The 18922-nt window shown below is 42.0% G+C and overlaps 1 protein-coding gene across 1 annotated transcript in view; it reads right to left on the reverse strand.

The window, feature by feature from the left end:
• LOC139155484 (mutS protein homolog 4-like) overlaps positions 1-18922 on the reverse strand; it is an 84583-nt gene that overhangs the window by 46371 nt on the left and 19290 nt on the right. The window contains exons 4-6 of the mRNA XM_070730631.1: positions 18525-18635; positions 14866-14981; positions 10185-10358 (exon numbers count right to left, since the gene is read on the reverse strand). Coding sequence (XP_070586732.1) covers positions 10185-10358; positions 14866-14981; positions 18525-18635 — 401 coding nt within the window. The remainder of the gene's footprint in view (positions 1-10184; positions 10359-14865; positions 14982-18524; positions 18636-18922) is intronic.

Here is an 18922-nt window from a genome sequence, read left to right on the forward strand (position 1 = left end):
AATTGCATAATCATCACTGTGCAACATCAAGGCTTCTTTGAAGGGCCATAGCAGTTAAATTCTCCTAAAGTTGAAGAGATCTGTTGTTCTTCCCTGCACTTTTTCCAGAGGCTCAACATCTTTTTTGTATTGTGATAACCAAAACTGGATGCAATATTATTCCATGTATGGTCTTACTAAGGCTTTGTAAAATGGTACTAGAACTTAATGTGATCTTGATTCTATCTCTCTATTAATGCAGCCTTTATTTATTTATTTATTTATTTATTAGATTTGTATACCGCCCCTCTCCATAGACTCGGGGCAGCTCACAACAATAACAAAGACAATGTAAGAACAAATCTAATAATTTAAAAAACACTAAAACCCCCATTATTAAAAGCAAGCATACACACAAACATACCATGTATAAACTGTATAGGCCCAGGGGAGATGTCTCAGTTCCCCCATGCTTGACGGCAGAGATGGGTCTTAAGAACTTTACGAAAGGCAAGGAGGGTGGGGGCAGTTCTGATCCCCACGGGGAGCTGGTTCTAGAGGGTCAGGGCCGCCACAGAGAAGGCTCTTCTCCTGGGTCCCGCCAAACAACATTGTTTAGTCGACGGGACCCGGAGAAGGCCAGCTCTGTGGGACCTAACCAGTCGCTGGGATTGTATTTCATAATGAATAGGAGATTATTACTATCAGTTGATCGCCGAGAGAGGTCATGTTTCATAACAATCTACTTAATACTAGAATAAGAACTTTGGTGGCGGCATCTTGGTGAGCATTACATAGTAATACCTTTGGGTGCATTTAGAGCAGTGTTTCCCAACCTTGGCAACTTGAAGATATTTGGACTTCAACTCCCAGAATTCCCCAGCCAGCAAATGCTGGCTGGGGAATTCTGGGAGTTGAAGTCCAAATATCTTCAAGTTGCCAAGGTTGGGAAACACTGATTTAGAGTACGGGACCAAATTTGGTGGCCTTTAAGAATAACTGTATTACCCATAAAGATGTATCTCAATTATCCCAGGAAAAGAGTGAGAGTAAACAATTCCCATTGAAGTTATTCATCAAGGTTTAATCATTTGTATTATATTTAAACTTGCCTTACACTTTTTACATCTGCTTCTCAAGATCTCATTATTAGATGCAACGCTTATAGCAGCGTCTGTTTGTAAGGCAAAACTTATAACCAGCAGTGGGCTACGAGTCTTGTAAGTGCTTGCAGGGCCAGCGTGATTTTGCTTCTGCACCTGTGGAGGTAGAAAAATCATGCAGAGAGTCGCAGGTAAAACCTCGCCGAAACATGGGCGCATCTGTGGCTCTCTGCGCAATTTCCACAGATGCAGAAGCAAAATCGCACTGGCACCGCAAGCACTTACAAGCCACAGTGGCGAGCGCAATTTAGCGTTCCGGCTCGTAGCCCACCGCTGCTTATAACTCATTTATCAGGGTCTTACATCACTATCATAAAAACAAGAAAAGATAAAGTTGAAAAACAGCTAAGAGCTTTCTCATTTAAAAAAAAAACATGTAAAGGGATAATTCTGTGCTGAATGTTAGCAACATTCTGTACCAATCTCTTGATAGGTCAAGAAATATAGTTACAGTTATAGTTTATTAGATATGTTTTTGTAAGAAATGCTATGTTAAAAAGCACAAAAACCATGTTTAAAAAGCATAACCACAGCTTGAACCTTTGCTTCATGTCACTGTAGATTTCAAGAGCTGAAATCCTTCTTGTAAAGTTTAAACTCCCTCTTTCTTCTCCCTCCTACATCCCTTATAAGATCTTACAGATAATGAATACAACCTAAACCTCACATCCCTGATCTCCTTAGCTAACTAGCGACAAGGAATCAGATGCAAACAAAAACAAACAAAAAACCTAGTAACAAATAGTCTGTCCAAACAACTGTTGTGTGAAAACTGTAATTACTTATAGGTTTTGACAAATTTAAAATTAGAAATGAAGGGCATTAAGGTCTTGGCTATATATGGACCAAAGAATCAATTAGAAGGACAATTTGTTGAGAAGAGATATTGTTCCATTATCAGGATTTTCAAAAGAAAGATTCTGTGAGGGAAGGTCTAGCCACTTCACTTCCCGGTGTATCCAATCTTCTCCTAAACTCTTTGCTGTTCTACCAAAGTCCATCATTAAATAAATTGGCAATGAGGGATAGGATATCTATTTTCAGTTTGTCTGATTCAGCAAGCTTCCTTATTCTTTACTTTCCTGTGCTCTACCTCTCCTCCATCATTTATATTTCTATAGGTTTATAATTCCTCATAACCATCGGCTACATTTTAAGCAAGGTAGTAACTATATGTAAATATTTTGTGTTTTAGTAAAGATAATATTAACCAGATTGATTAATGCACATATCCTACTTAAAACAAACAAACAAAAGAGAATGAAAAGTATCATGGCCAATTGCTGACAGAATGTAGTGTGTGAAATATGTGGGTCACCATTCATTCACGCCATCAAAATTTCTAAGGATGAGAAACTGGCAGCTCCCATTTAGTGGTAAAAGAGTTCTTAGGTGACAGCAATAAATTCAGAGAGAAAAGTTTCCATCCAGAAGGCAGATTATTGCATATTACACTTCCTAAAGGGCAGAATACTAACAGTACAAGTAATCCTTGATTTACGACAGTTTATCTAGTGACCATTCGAAGTTACAATAGAAAAAGTGACATGACCATTTTTCATATTTATGACTGTTGCAGCGTTGTCATGGTCAGGTGATCAAAATTTTGATGCTTGGTAACTGACTCATATTTATATTGGTTGCAGTGTCCTGGGGTCATGTGATCACCTTTTGCGAGTGAATGCAAAAACCAGATTTACTTAACAATTGTGCTAATAATTTAATAACTATGGCAAGGGAAGTCATAAAATGGGGCAACATTCACCGTCTTACTTAGCAACAGAAATTTTGAGTTCAATTGCAGTTGTATGATTTTCAATCCCATAGAAAGTGAAATAACTGAAGATGGAGTTATCCTGACCCCAAATTAAGAACAATAGCGGAACACTCAAAAGTTATTTTTCCACTATCAAAATCATCTTGAGACAGATGACAATATCACAACTATTGTAGCTAGTTGCTTTTCTTGAAGTCTATTTCTCTTTACAATACAGTACAGTGATCCCTCCATTATCACGAGGGTTCCGTTCCAGGACCCCTCGCGATAATCGATTTTTCGCGATGTAGGGTTCCGAAAGTAAAAACACCATCTGCGCATGCGCGCCATTTTTTTTCATGGCCGCGAATGCGCAGATGGTGGGGTTTGCGTGTGGGCGGCGGGGAAGACCCAGGGAAGATTCCTTCGGCCGCCCAGCAGCTGATCTGCTCGGTAGCGCAGCAGCAGCGAGGAGCCGAAGATCGGGGTTTCCCAGCCGCCCACACAAAGGGGAAACCCCGATCTTCGGCTCCTCGCTGCTGCTGCGCTACCGAGCAGATCAGCTGCTGGGCGGCCGAAGGAACCTTCCCTGGGTCTTCCCCGCCGCCTCGGCTCCTCGCCCGCCCGCTGTTTGCCGCTTGCCCGTTCACCCGCCCGCCCGCCGCTCGCCCGTTCACCCGCCCGCCCGCCGCTCGCCCGTTCACCCGCCCGCCCGCCGCTCGCCCGTTCACCCGCCCGCCCGCCGCTCGCCCGTTCACCCGCCCGCCCGCCGCTCACCCGTTCATCCGCCCGCCCGCTGTTTGCCGCTCGCCCGTTCACCCGCCCACCCGCTGTTCGCCGCTCGCCCATTCACCCGCCCACCCGCTGTTTGCCGCTCGCCCGTTCACCCGCCCACCCGCTGTTTGCCGCTCGCCCGTTCACCCGCCCGCCATTTGCCGCTCGCCCGTTCACCCGCCCGCCCGCCGTTTGCCGCTCGCCCGTTCGCCCGCCCACCCGCTGTTTGCCGCTCCAGAGCAAGAGGAAGGAAGAGAGTGACGTCATCGTGGGAAAAATCGCGATACAGTGGTCCCTCGATCATCGCGAGGGTTCCGTTCCAGGACCCCTCGCGATGATCGATTTTTCGCGAAGTAGCGGTGCGGAAGTAAAAACACCATCTGCGCATGCGCAGATGGTGTTTTTACTTCCACCGCCGCCCGCCCTTCGGCTGCCCACCCCGTTGCTCGCGCCTGGGGTTTCCCTGCGCGCGTGCCGCCCGCCCGCCCACACCGTTGCTGAGGCCACTGGGGGTTCCCCCAAGCGCGCGCGGGCTGCCCGCCCACGCCGTTGCTGGGGCCGCTTCTCAGCTGGGAAGCGGAGCTGGGGTTCCCCCAAGCGCGCGCGCGCCACCCGCCCACCCACACCGTTGCTGGGGCCGCTGGGGGTTCCCCCAAGCGCGCGCGTGCCGCCCGCCCACGCCGTTGCTGGGGCCGCTTCTCAGCTGGGAAGCGGAGCTGGGGTTCCCCCAAGCGCGCGCACGCCGCCCGCCCACGCCGTTGCTGGGGCTGCTTCCCAGCTGGGAAGCGGAGCTGGGGTTTCCCGCATGCGTGCCGCCCACCCGCCCACGCCATTGCTCGCGCCGCCGCTGGGGTCTTACCGGGGCAAGAGGAGGAAGACCCAGGGAAGCCACCCAGCGCCCGGCGGGGAAACTCCACCATCTACGCATGCGTGGCCATAGAAAAAAAGGGCACGCATGCGCAGATGGTGTTGTTTACTTCCGGGTTGAAAACTCGCGATATAGCGTTTCGCAATAATCGAGCTCGCGAAACTCGAGGGATCACTGTATAGCGTTTCGCGAAGATCGAGATCGCGAAGATCGAGGGATCACTGTATTCATATTTTCAACATACCACAACAATACTTGTTCCAAACACAAAACTCAAAGCTTCCCAAAGGTTTAGGACTATTCTGTAAAGAAACAAGACTTCTCTGTAGAACAGTTTATATCTGGAAACCTGTACATTTAATATTTAACAACACAGAGATTATTCCATCTCTAGCCGAAATGACCCTGTCAACTATTTTTGCAAAGCAATTCACAGCAGATAATACCTGAAAAATCAAAGCCACTGCACACATTGTTTAAAAAAGGAATTGCCACTATAGAAACATAGAAACATAGAAGACTGACGGCAGAAAAAGACCTCATGGTCCATCTAGTCTGCCCTTATACTATTTTCTGTATTTTATCTTAGGATGGATATATATTTATCCCAGGCATGTTTAAATTCAGTTACTGTGGATTTACCAACCACGTCTGCTGGAAGTTTGTTCCAAGGATCTACTACTCTTTCAGTAAAATAATATTTTCTCATGTTGCCTTTGATCTTTCCCCCAACTAACTTCAGATTGTGTCCCCTTGTTCTTGTGTTCACTTTCCTATTAAAAACACTTCCCTCCTGAACCCTATTTAACCCTTTAACATATTTAAAAGTTTCGATCATGTCCCCCCTTTTCCTTCTGTCCTCCAGACTATACAGATTGAGTTCATTAAGTCTTTCCTGATACGTTTTATGCTTAAGACCTTCCACCATTCTTGTAGCCCGTCTTTGGACCCGTTCAATTTTGTCAATATCTTTTTGTAGGTGAGGTCTCCAAAACTGAACACAGTACTCCAAATGTGGTCTCACCAGCGCTCTATATAAGGGGATCACAATCTCCCTCTTCCTGCTTGTTATACCTCTAGCTATGCAGCCAAGCATCCTACTTGCTTTTCCTACCGCCTGACCACACTGCTCACCCATTTTGAGACTGTCAGAAATCACTACCCCTAAATCCTTCTCTTCTGAAGTTTTTGCTAACACAGAACTGCCAATGCAATACTCAGATTGAGGATTCCTTTTCCCCAAGTGCATTATTTTACATTTGGAAACATTAAACTGCAGTTTCCATTGCTTTGACCATTTATCTAGTAAAGCTAAATCATTTACCATATTACAGACCCCTCCAGGAATATCAACCCTATTGCACACTTTAGAGTCATCGGCAAATAGGCAAACCTTCCCTACCAGACCTTCCCCTATGTCACTCACAAACATATTAAAAAGAATAGGACCCAGAACAGACCCTTGTGGCACACCGCTTGTAACCTGTTTCTGCTCAGAATACTCGCCATTAATAATAATTCTCTGATGTCTATGCTTCAGCCAGCTTGAAATCCACTATCCAGGGATTAAGTGCAATCTTCACTAATTTATCTATCAGATCTTTATGTGGAACCATATCAAAGGCGTTGCTGAAGTCCAGATAGGCAATATCCACGGCACCACCTTGATCCAACACCTTTGTGACATAGTCAAAGAAATCAATGAGATTAGTCTGACATGATTTGCCTTCAGTAAAGCCATGCTGATTTGGGTCCAATAAGTTACTGTTTTTTAGGTGCTGATTTATCCTCTTTTTGAGTAGAGTCTCCATCACTTTAACTACTGATGTCAAGCTAACTGGCCTGTAGTTACCAGCTTCTTCTCTATATTAACAATGTTACTTTGGCTGATTTAAATATAGACATTGGCACATGTATTTGGATGGTGTGTAGAAAAGCGTTGCAAGAGTATAGTACTGTAAGAGCGGGGGAGATACAGTATACAACTTTCCAATTCTTCTGACCCAAGTCGCTTTGAAAAGTGCTCGGTGCTCTCTGAGCCTGGTTGTTTTCTAGGAGAAATTGCACTATCCAAAATAGGTAATATCAGTGCTTGTGATTGTGATTACATAGTTTGGGTAATGAAATGTCTGCAAAAAAACCAAATGAGCTCAGAGACCACCAAGCACCTCTCATTTCAACCTGAGCTATTTTCCTTTATTAGTACCAAGTTATTGTTGCTTGTTGAATTGTTGCTTAATGTGAGAGAAAGGGAACAATGCATTTGCTGGTAAGAAAGTCTTGACCCTTGATTATTTAGAGGCTTTTCAATGGACTCAACTGAGATAGCTTCTTCTCATTTTCAGGTAATGACGAAGCTGAAAATGCAGTACCTCCAACTCAATAAACAATTTATTGAGCTGAATAAACAATTCCTTCCCCATTCACTAAAGGCTGGGTGTCCTGAATTGTACTCAGATGAATAATTAAAGCAGCTAAACAGTTTAAATAGCTACTTAAATGTTTAAATTTAGATAGCTATTATAGACTTACTAAGCAGGGGAAATGAAAACCATCCAACCACCTTTTTGAAAAAAACAAATAGCAATGATACTAGAATAAAACTGTCTCTGGTCCATTGTTGATTATAGTTATCCCCTAGGAAGTCTAGTTCTAATCACAAATGGTTGATCCTGATGGTTCAGACCCGATTAAGGTTTTATGAGCAAGACAACAGTTCCTAAAATCTTGATAAACTCTGTAGCTAATATCAAATGCAGGCTATTTAATGAAATGCGGAATAAAATCAATCAAATGGAGGGATAGTGTGGGGAAAATTGTTATCCAATTTTATTATACCAATTTCCTTTCTTTTATATGTATCATTAAAGCTAAACAATTGGTTTTAAAGGCAATAATGAGAACTAATTGCTTTTAAAACCTTTAATAAAAATTGAATTTTTTTTTTTAAAAAACTAAATAATTGGTTGCTTATATAAATGTGATTCAGGTGGCCATTTATGAAACCAAACAAATGCATTCTTCCTTGGTACATTAGCAGAGATGCAGTATTCTAGAACCTGGGATTTTTATCATGAGCTTCTTGTAGGAAGTATGTATGTATAAGCAGAGCTTCTATGATTTCCTCAGTTCTGAAGATCTAGAGCAGTGATAGCAAACCTATGGCATGTGTGCCACAGGTGGCACACGGAGCTATATCTGCTGGCATGTAAGCTGTTACCCTAGCTCAGCTCCAACAGGCATGTGTGTGCTGGCCAGCTGATTTTTGGTCAGGCTCTGGGAGGGCGTTTTTGGCTTCCAGAGAGCCTCCAGGGGGATGAGGGAAGACGTTTTTACTCTGCCCCAGCTCCAGGGAAGCCTTTGGAGCCTGGGGAAGGTGAAACATGAGCCTACTGGGCCCACCAGAAGTTGGGAAACAGGCCATTTCCAGCCTCCAGAGGGCCTACAGGGGTGGGGGAAGCTGTTTTTGCCTTCCCCAGACAATGAATTATGGGTATTGGCACTCGTGCATGAGCGATAGTGCGCACGCACGCTCTTTCGCCACCCGAGGGAAAAAAGGTTCGCCATCACTCATCTAGAGCATGGGTGTCAAAGTCACAGCATCACATTGCCGTCACGTGACACATTGCAATGTTTTTTCCCTTTGAGGCAGGTGTGGCCTACGCATGATGCATCTGGTCTGCAGGCTGCTAGGTTGACACTCCTGATCTAGAGAGTAGCCTTAAGTTGAAGTATGCCATCTTTGGCTTCCATAGCAGAAAAACAACTTTACAAATGATAGTTAAAGGATCAGTTACAGGTAGGCAATCTGCTTTTTTATGAATAGAAAGCTGTCTCACAGGGGGTTGAGTAGGCATTTAAGTATTGGTAAAAAACAAAACTGCATTGACAAAAAACAGCATTTTGCCATGACCAGAGATCCATACTTTGATCGATGACCAGGGTATTGAATAAATGTGGGAGGTTCTAATTTATGGGAGTCTAGTAGCTAGCAGGAAGAAAACTCAGAGAGATTACAGATGTAGCTACTGAACTAAGGGAATGGCCTCTGAAATAGTTTGATTTCAGCAATAACTCAGTTGGCAAATTAATGCTCCAGCTGTAGACCAGGATGCCCTTATGCATCATTCAGTTGAATTACTACAGTAAGATATACTTGGAGCTGCTATTGGAAATGATTCAGAAGGGGCTACCTTTGAAAAGTGTTCGGAAACTTCAAATCATGTGGGGTTACCTAGGTTCACACATGTCTCTCCAACACTCCATGGCTTGCATTGGCTGCTGATCAGTTTCCGGTCACTATTCAAAGTGTTGGTAATGACCTATAAAGCCCTACATGGCATTGGACCAGAATACCTCTGGGACCGTCTTCTGCCACACGAATCCCAGCAGCCGATAAGGTCCCACAGAGTTGGCCTTCTCCGGGTCCCATCTACTAAACAATGTCATCTGGCGGGCCCCAGGGGAAGAGCCTTCTCTGTGGCGGCCCCGGCCCTCTGGAATCAACTCCCCCCAGAGATCAGAACTGCCCCCACCCTCCTAGTCTTCCGTAAATTGCATAAGACCCACCTATATCGCCAGGCATGCGGGAATTGAGACATCTCCCCAGGCTTATATAATTTTATGTATGGTATGCTTGTGTTGCATGGTTTTAAATGACGGATTTTTAGATACTTTCTTTTAAATATTAGATTTGTTACATTGCACATTGTTACTATTATTGTTGTGAGCCGCCCTGAGTCTGCGGAGAGGGGCGCATACAAATCTAATAAATTATTATTATTATTATTATTATTATTATTATTATTATTATTATTATTAATTATATGAGGGAGCAGTTAGGCTGTACATGGAACAGTTCTCCCTACGCCATGGGATTTTGTTTCAAGAATATTATTTTTCTCTTGTATGTTTTTTATTTGCTATATTGGATTTTTTTTGAGCGGGGGAAATAGGATACCAAGAGAGCAGGATATCAAGAGTGTTGCCTTAGGCACAAAGCCAGCTGCATGATCTTGGACCAGTCATTCTCTCTTAGAAAGGCACAACCTGGGTTCTAGTCCTACCTACCGTAAGTCACAAAGTCAACAAGTGATCTTAGGTTAGTCACTTTCTCTCAATTCTAGAAACACGCAATGACAAACCAAGGTTTTACCATTACTGAAATGCCTATTCAACTTATGATGAGTTAGCCTTCTACTAATCTCTGTGTGTGAATCACACAATCCATGATGAAAACCCTGTTACCTACCTTAACTGATTCTTTAAGCATAATGTCTGAATACGTGCATTTTTTCATTCTTTGGATTCAAAGATGTTTCGGCATAGAGCTACTCTTGATCTTTGGTGAGAAAGTAACAGCATTCCATGCGCCTTTGGCATATAGTCATGCTGACCACATGACCGTGGAAATACCGTAGTCTTCAGACAATGCTGGCTCCCTTGGCCAAGAAATGAAGATAAACACCGTGCCCCAGAGTTGGACATGATTGAATAGGGAAACATTTGCCTTTTTTATGTTCTATCATCTTTGTTTAAACATTTTAATGACTAAAAATGTTCATTCACTAAATTTAAAGCACAGACATATGTATATTCTCAAATTCTGTCACATAGTTTAGAATTTGAAACAAAAATATCTTACCTGGGATCTCTATTGTTAGTAATTAATTCAAGATTTAGGGCTGATGTTGAATCAATCATTGCTGTTTGTTCACTTCCATGGAAACTAATCTTAAGTGACTTAGGTGCATAAACTGAATTTTGAATGAATTCAACATACTTCAGCAAGGCAGCAACAGCTGCAAGACAGTAATACCTAAGAAATGATAATCAAATAAATGAAAATACAATTTAAATGATGCATTACATAATTATGTAATTAAAATCATAGGTTTTAAGATTTAGGGTCACTAATTTTACTAGGAATAATACTGAAAATATCACATGGATAATTTGTTTTATCTATTTATTGGATGTATATCTTGGCTTTTCTTCAGGACCTTAAAATGATTATACAACCTTTTTTTTCACAACGACAACCCTGCAATATAGGTTGATCTGAGAGACTGATTGGTCCAAAGCCTCTCGTTGAGCTTCCACCACTGAGAGTGAACCTGAGATGCAATCTCTTCAGTGCTGGGTCCATATTAATTACTACATAACACTAGCTCTCACATGAGATGGAAGCTTTTTGTAGATCTGTTACAAAACTGATTACTATTGACTTTTGGAAAATAAAAATGTACAGTGATACCTCGTCTTACAAACGCCTCATCATACAAACTTTTCGAGATACAAACTTGGGGTTTAAGATTTTTTTGCCTCTTCTTACAAACTATTTTCACCTTACAAACCCACCGCTGCTGTTGGGATGCCCCACCTCCGGACTTCCGTTGCCAGCTAAGCACCCGTTTTTGCACTGCTGGGTTTCCCCTGAGGATCCCCTCCATGGGAAACCCCACCTCTGGACTTCTGTGTTTTTGCGATGCTGGAGGGGAATCCCAGCATCACAAAAACAGGCGCTTCGCTGGCAACGGAAGTCCGGAGGTGGGGTTTCCCAGCGAGGGGAGCCTCAGTGAAATTGCAGCATCGCAGAAACACCGAGGTCCAGAGGTGGGGTTTTAAGGACTTCCATGTTTTTGCGATGCTGCAATTTTGCTGAGGTTCCCCTCACTGGGAAACCCCACCTCCAGACTTCTGTTCCCAGTGAAGCTCTCATTTTTGCGATGCTGGGATTCCCCTACAGTATCGTAAAAACACAGAAGTCCGGAGGTGGGTTTTCCTATGGAGGGGAGCCTCAGGGGAATCCCAGCAGAGCAAAAACGGGTGCTTCGGCTGGCAAAAGGGGTAAATTTTGGGCTTGCATGCATTAATCCTTTTCCATTGATTCCTATGGGAAACATTGTTTCATCTTACAAACTTTTCACCTTAAGAACCTCATCCTGGAACCAATTAAGTTTATAAGACAAGGTATCACTGTACTCCATTTTGAAAGACAAAATCTGAAGGAAAGAAAGCTGCATATAAATCTCCATGGTTGTTAGAAATTTCCACCCAGACTGGGTTACCCCTAAGATAGGGGTATGAAACTGAAGTCCTGGGGGAAGGATATGGCCCACAGAGTGCTTAGATCTGGCCTGTGTGGCTGGCCTGGAAACAGCAAAGGACCGGCCCGCAGTGCTTCTGCTAGTAAAAACAGAGCTGGCATGTGAGCTCCATTTTCACAGGCAGAGTGTTGCAGGAGGCCGTTGCAGCTGAAAACGGAGCTCATTTTCACTGGTAGAGTGTTGGGCCACCACATGCGCCCCTGACACAAGTGAAGTCGGGCTGGCCATACCCACCCTGCTTGCCTGAAGTCAAACACAACCCTGATGCAGCCTTTAATGAAATTGAGTTTGATATCCCTGCCCTAAGGTTACTACTTAATTAAACAGAGGACTTTCCAGAAATTCTGACTAGAATCTTGATCTGATCAGGATCTTGGTGGTGCATTAGTTAGAATGCAGTACTGCAGGCTAACTTACTGTTCACTCAAGGATTAATTCTAAACGTCTCAAGGTTAATTCAGCCTTCCGTCCTTCCAAGGTTGGTAAAATGAAGACCCAGATTTTGGGGGACAATATGCTTAATAAACTTAGAGAGGGCTGTAAAGCACTGTAAAGCAGTATATACATCTAAATGCTATTGCTCTCTTCAAAAGCAAATATGATAATTGTCCAAATAAATAATTTCCATTTAGCAAGCAAAGATGCAATTTTTTTTTTCATTCTACAGTAATCTTACAATTTCCTTGTGGACAATCAGATAATTTTCAAAAAGCATCTGTCACCACAGACATCATAATAAGTAAAATAGTATCAAGCTTTCAGTAATGACAGGTAGAAACAATCTGAATAGTATCCAATTGGAGTTTTTCCAGTTTAGAAAATTTATGCATACATTAAAGTATTCAATGAACTACATATTTTTCTAGAAAGTTGCACTTAAATATGAAAAGATCAATTCAAATCCATCTCCAGATATGAATATCACTGAGTTGGCATAGCAATCCACTCTTATTTGGTGCCATTTATGATCAGGTACCCTAAATCGTACTTGACATGTCTTAAAGAGGAGATAAAAGTGAAATAAGTACATTTAAGGTAGAATAGAAAACTGTGGATATAGTCCAGAATATTTCTAAGGAACTCAACACTCAAGGAGAATAAAAACTTCCTCAAAAAAAGACATAAAACTAAAAAAATATAGATGACATGCATAGTTTATAAGATAGATGATAGGTATAGAATTTTGATCGTGTTGGAAAATTAATTTTATTCATAAATCATGTTTATATGATCATCCATTTCACAGTACTATGGGTGGCATAACATAAAATCATAAAATAACAATATCAAAATACAATGCTGTTTAAAAACATTGATGCTGTTATAAAGGTTAGGCAACAGCATTGGATGTTATGAACAATGATATGAAATTAATATAGGTAATTTCCAGTTAGTCTGTAGCTAGCACATTCCCAATCAATTTCTGCATTCAGATCAAAACAAGCATTTACATCACTGAGTTCAGCTAACAAAATATGCTTTGGTATTTATTTATATATCAGCAAGCATTAAGGATTTAGGTAGAAGAGGACAACAGATCCAAATTGCCTCTCAAAGGAAAAGTGGAAGCCGTAACCTAGTGAGATGTTCAATAATTTCAGATCTCTCTTCTGCAAGACCAGCCACAAGGTGTTCTTCTCTTGACACCTTCTGCCCACAGATGCCCTGACTCTGCTCCTAAGCCCTTCTGGTCTTGGATCCAGCTCTGCTACACATTTTCTTCCATTCTATTGGCCCTGTAACCCATCACTTCCTTTGTAGACTAATTTTGGCTTTGTGATCTCCCTCTAGACTGACCCATAGTTTTACAATCCCTGCTTTATATTATGGTTTTCCACTTGAGAGAAATAATATTGACTCTACTGGGAAACAAATTCCAGATAGACCTGTTAAACATCAGCTAAAGATCACAAGTCATAGTTCTTAAGAAACTGAGGTAGCAGACTGAAAATGTTCTGTTTTTTTGTCATGAATACAACCATTTGGGAAAACTATATGGAAATAAATACGTTTTTTTAATGTTGCTACAAATATTTAAGAACTAGCTAACCAGAGGTCCTAATTATATTCACTTGGAAGTTCAGTATAGCTGAGCTTTTAAAATCAAATTTAGTCCCACTGAACTTAGTTTAACATTGAAACTGATACTTATAAATCTCACCCAGTGAGTGAGAATAAGGGTTAATATAAGCTTAATAAGCTAATTATTATTATTTTGCAGAATCGATGTAGTAGATGACCAGGCTGAACCCAAGTGCACCATCTGTTTGGAGACCCTTTGCATCCACAAGAGATCCAAGATAAGTCTTGAACTACACTGACTCTTACCTATCCCACAATTTCCCTTGACTGCTAGTACTTCAGATTCTTATTTAGGAGTAGCATGGAATAAACTTGTAATCTTTTCAACAACCATGGTTCCTGATTTGTTGCACCTGACAATATTATCATACAAATTAAGACACAATCACGATGACAGCAAAAGGAAAGGAGAGTAATTAGTAAATGAATCATCTGCTGGGGAAATAATTACAAAATAATGGTTGAATCCAAACTAAATTAGGAAATATAAAAGCTTTCATTTGTTGATTATCCAGCATGTTCACTGTATTCTTGCATATCTTGCATAGATCAATTAGGTCCCACAGAGTTGGTCTTCTCCAGGTTCCGTCAGCCAGACAATGTCGCTTGGCAGAGCCTAGGGGAAGAGTCTTCTTTGTGAGGCCCTCTGGAATCAGCTCCCCCTGGAGATTCGCACTGCCCCTACCCTCCTTGCCTTCCATAAGAGACTTAAGACTCACCTATGTCGCCAAGCTTGGGGCAATTAGGTCTCAGCCCTCTGGCCAACGAAATGAGATATGTGTTGTATGGCTGAACTGGTATGATTGTTTTTAAATATTGGATTTTTAGATTGTAATTTTAAATTTAATTAGATTTGCCATTGTACTGTATTATTATATTATATGCTGTTAGCCGCCCCGAGTCCTTGGAGAAAGGCGGCATACAAATCTAATAAATAAATAAATATCACATCCCATATACAGTAAAATACAACTTGGGTCAAAGTCAATCCCGTGATGTTATATTTAAAAATACTTATTGAATCAAATAGAAGGCAAAGAAGATTTATAGATAGTGTTCTCAGGTTACTAACTGAAAAATGATCAGCAATACAGTAAATTAAAGGGAATGAATTATTTTTTAGAACATACATACTTGGACTGAACTTCCATTAAAACAGTGCTGAATTCTGGTGTACATAATTGTTCGATGTATTCCAAACCTTTGGTTTCATTAAAATATTTTCTCTGAACTGTGGTAAAAGTCACATTCTGAAAAAAGCAAAGGCATCATTATAAAAAACAGTTGTAATGTATTACCAATATTTAAAAGTAATAAAAATTAAGTTTATTTATTTATTTTATTTATTATTTGGATTTGTATGCCGCCCCTCTCCGAAGACTCGGGGCGGCTCACAACAAGTGAAAAAACAATCCAATACATAGTCCAATTAATTAAAATATTATAAATTTAAGAAAAACCCCTATACTAACATACACACACACAAGCATACCATATATAAATTCAACGTGCCCAGGGGGAGATGTTTAGTTTCCCCATGCCTGACGGCAAAGGTGGGTTTTGAGGAGTTTACGGAAGGCAGGAAGAGTAGGGGCAGTTCTGATCTCCGGGGGGAGTTGGTTCCAGAGAGTCGGAGCCGCCACAGAGAAGGCTCTCCCCCTGGGGCCCGCCAACTGGCATTGTTTAGTTGACGGGACCCGGAGGAGGCCCACTCTGTGGGACCTAATCGGTCGCTGGGATTCGTGCAGCAGAAGGCGGTCTCGGAGATATTCTGGTCCAGTGCCATGAAGGGCTTTAAAGGTCATAACCAACACTTTGAATTGTGACCGGAAACTGATCGGCAGCCAATGCAGACTGCGGAGTGATGGTGAAACATGGGCATACCTGGGTAAGCCCATGACTGCTCTCACAGCTGCATTCTGCATGATCTGAAGTTTCCGAACACTTTTCAAAGGTAGCCCCATGTAGAGAGCATTACAGTAGTCGAACCTCGAGGTGATGAGGGCATGAGTGACTGTGAGCAATGAGTCCCGGTCCAGATAGGGCCGCAACTGGTGCACCAGGCGAACCTGGGCAAACGCCCCCCTCGCCACAGCTGAAAGATGGTTCTCTAATGTGAGCTGTGGATCGAGGAGGACGCCCAAGTTGCGGACCCTCTCTGAGGGGGTCAATAATTCCCCCCCCCCAGGGTAATGGACGGACAGATGGGATTGTCCTTGGGAGGCAAAACCCACAACCACTCCGTCTTATCCGGGTTGAGCTTGAGTCTGTTGACACCCATCCAGGCCCCAACAGCCTCCAGGCACCGGCACATCACTTCCACCGCTTCGTTGACTAGGCATGGGGTGGAGATGTAAAGCTGGGTATCATCGGCATATTGATGATACCTCACCCCATGTCCTTGGATGATCTCACCCAGCGGTTTCATGTAGATGTTAAATAGCAAGGGGGAGAGGACCGACCCCTGAGGCACCCCACAAGGGAGAGACCTCGGAGCCGACCTCTGACCCCCCACTAACACCGACTGCGACCGGCCAGAGAGGTAGGAGGAGAACCACTGAAGCACAGTGCCTCCCACCCCCAACCCCTCCAACCGGTGCAGAAGGATACCATGGTCGATGGTATCGAAAGCCGCTGAGAGATCGAGGAGCACCAGGACAGAGGATAAACCCCTGTCCCGGGCCAACCAGAGATCATCCATCAACGCGACCAAAGCGGTTTCCGTGCTGTAACCGGGCCTGAAGCCCGACTGCTGGGGACCTAGATAATCGGCTTCTTCCAAGGACCGCTGGAGCTGGAGTGCCACCCCCTTCTCGACAACCTTCCCCATGAAGGGAAGGTTGGAGACTGGACGATAGTTGTTAAGTACGGCTGGGTCCAGGGAAGGCTTCTTGAGGAGGGGGCGCACAAGCGCTTCTTTATAGAGTGATGGAAAAACTCCCCTCCCCAAGGAAGCGTTGGTAATCTCCTGGGCCCAGCTCCGTGTCACCTCCCTGCCGGCCAAGACCAACCAGGAGGGACACGGATCCAGTAAACAGGTGGCGGAACTCACAGCTCCAATGGCCTTGTCCACTTCATCAGGTGTCACCAGATCAAACTCTTCCCAGACAGGTAGACAAGTACGTGCCCCAGTCACCTCGACTGACTGAGGTAAGTTTAGAGTAAAAGGCAAAATATAAATTTGCTATTGAATTGATTCACATGTACATATTACCTTTGCTGATTTATAGTGATTGTCTATATTTATGCAACTCATAGGAGACAGTTCTAGCATGTACTTAAAATTGCATTGCTTTTTAAGAGAAATTATTATTGTACAAATACGATTAAGCTGAGGCAGAACACAAGATTATCTTGCCTAGGCATAGGAAAAGTTGAGAACAATTCCCCATCTTGTTTTCTGCTCCTGTGCTACTCTTGCTTACAATTCCCAAGGAACTCATCATATCTCTGATGTCTGAAGTTACAATCGAATTTCCCACGGCTACTGACAACCATGTTTCAAAGTTCTGATGGTCACCTCATCCCCCACCCTGCGGTAATGCATTAATATTTTGGGATTTGGCAGCTTGTCTACATTTACGACCATTTTACAGCACGATTTGTGACTTCTTTTTTTGCCAGAAACAGGGGTTTTATTTATTATTATTTTATTTATTTATTTATTATTTAGATTTGTATGCCGCCCCTCTCCGCAGACCTGGGGCGGCTCACAGCAAGATACAACAATTCATAAGAAATCCAAATATAATTTAAAATATTTAAAAAGAACCCCCATTTTTCTAACAAAAACACACACAAACATACCATGCATAAATTGTACTTTACTTTTGGTTTCCAGCAAAAACAAAACAAACTCCATCCCCACCCATTGTAGACAATGGATTCCTTAATGATTGTTGCATTCACCTAACAATCATAGTGTTTGGTTAATACACATAGTGATTTACTTAACAGCCACTGGGGGGATGGGAAGGTTGTAAAATTGGGCATGGTTGTGTGGTGACCTGCTTAACAACTGCTACAACTTACAGTTATAGTTGTAAGTCGAGGAATACCTGGTGCAGAATGTGTGGGATTATTCTTGGGGGAAGTTGAATTGCTAATCAGATAATTGCTAATCAGATTGGAAAGATAAGGGACATTTTGAAGAAATAACACAGAGAGGACACTAGGACATTGCTGGAAAATTAGAGCACTATTTTATATCTTCTTTTTCTTTTTATAATGTAAATCAAAAAAAAGAAAGGAAGGTGACCTATGAAATTAAAATATTATTCTACAGTGCAAGGCTAGTATGCTTGTGAAAGATTTATTATCTAGGATATAAGATAATCCCAAATAAAAGCATTGATCTGGCATATCATAGATAAATGACTAAGAGAAAAAGGAACTTCATTTTTATTACAGCTATATTATGGCTATTTATAGCCATTTGATTATTATTTTATTTCTATTCACACAGAGACAATATTAAATTATGGCCTTGGAAAGGTACTTCAGGAGCCATAAGATTATCAGACTTGTCTTTCTAAATCAGAGAAAGGATTTCATAGAAAACTAGGTGCAAGTTCAGATGTATTTAAATCTAATGTAGAAATGCTATCCTTGAGATACATTTATTTATATCTTTTTACATGATGCAATGAAACAATAAATGGATAATGAATTTCTACTTCCTGCCTTCCAGCTGGAGGGCCTCCAGATCTGGATATAAGCAAAGGCTCTATAAAATCAGGAAATAACTATGGTTTAATGTTTAAAAATAAACTAGTAAGGAGTTTGAAACATACCTTGAAATTTTCTGCTACCAAAGTGTACAGTTTTGTTGCATTTCCTGAATCACAGGCAGTATTTGACATTATTATTTCTAAGGGTGTTAAAATCCTGAGTTTGGTGATAACCTAGAAAATGTACAAGACAGTTTAGTTAAAAAGGTCTGTTTGAATAATTTTCAGAATACATAGCTTCATTTTTAAAAAAATATTGTATTTACTTATATAATACCAGTAAAATAAAACTTATTTCTGCATCTAGACAGATACTAGGGGCAATATATGCAGGAAAGACTGAGAGTTTATTACATATATATAAACTCGGTTTTCCTTAGGAAAATGGGAACATCCGGTCAAGTCTGGCCAATTACCAAATGTTAAGCAGGCTTTAACAATTATTTTGGAAGAAAGCAAAG

Source organism: Erythrolamprus reginae, unplaced genomic scaffold, assembly GCF_031021105.1.
Source record: "Erythrolamprus reginae isolate rEryReg1 unplaced genomic scaffold, rEryReg1.hap1 H_22, whole genome shotgun sequence".
NCBI classification, from domain to species: domain Eukaryota; kingdom Metazoa; phylum Chordata; class Lepidosauria; order Squamata; family Dipsadidae; genus Erythrolamprus; species Erythrolamprus reginae.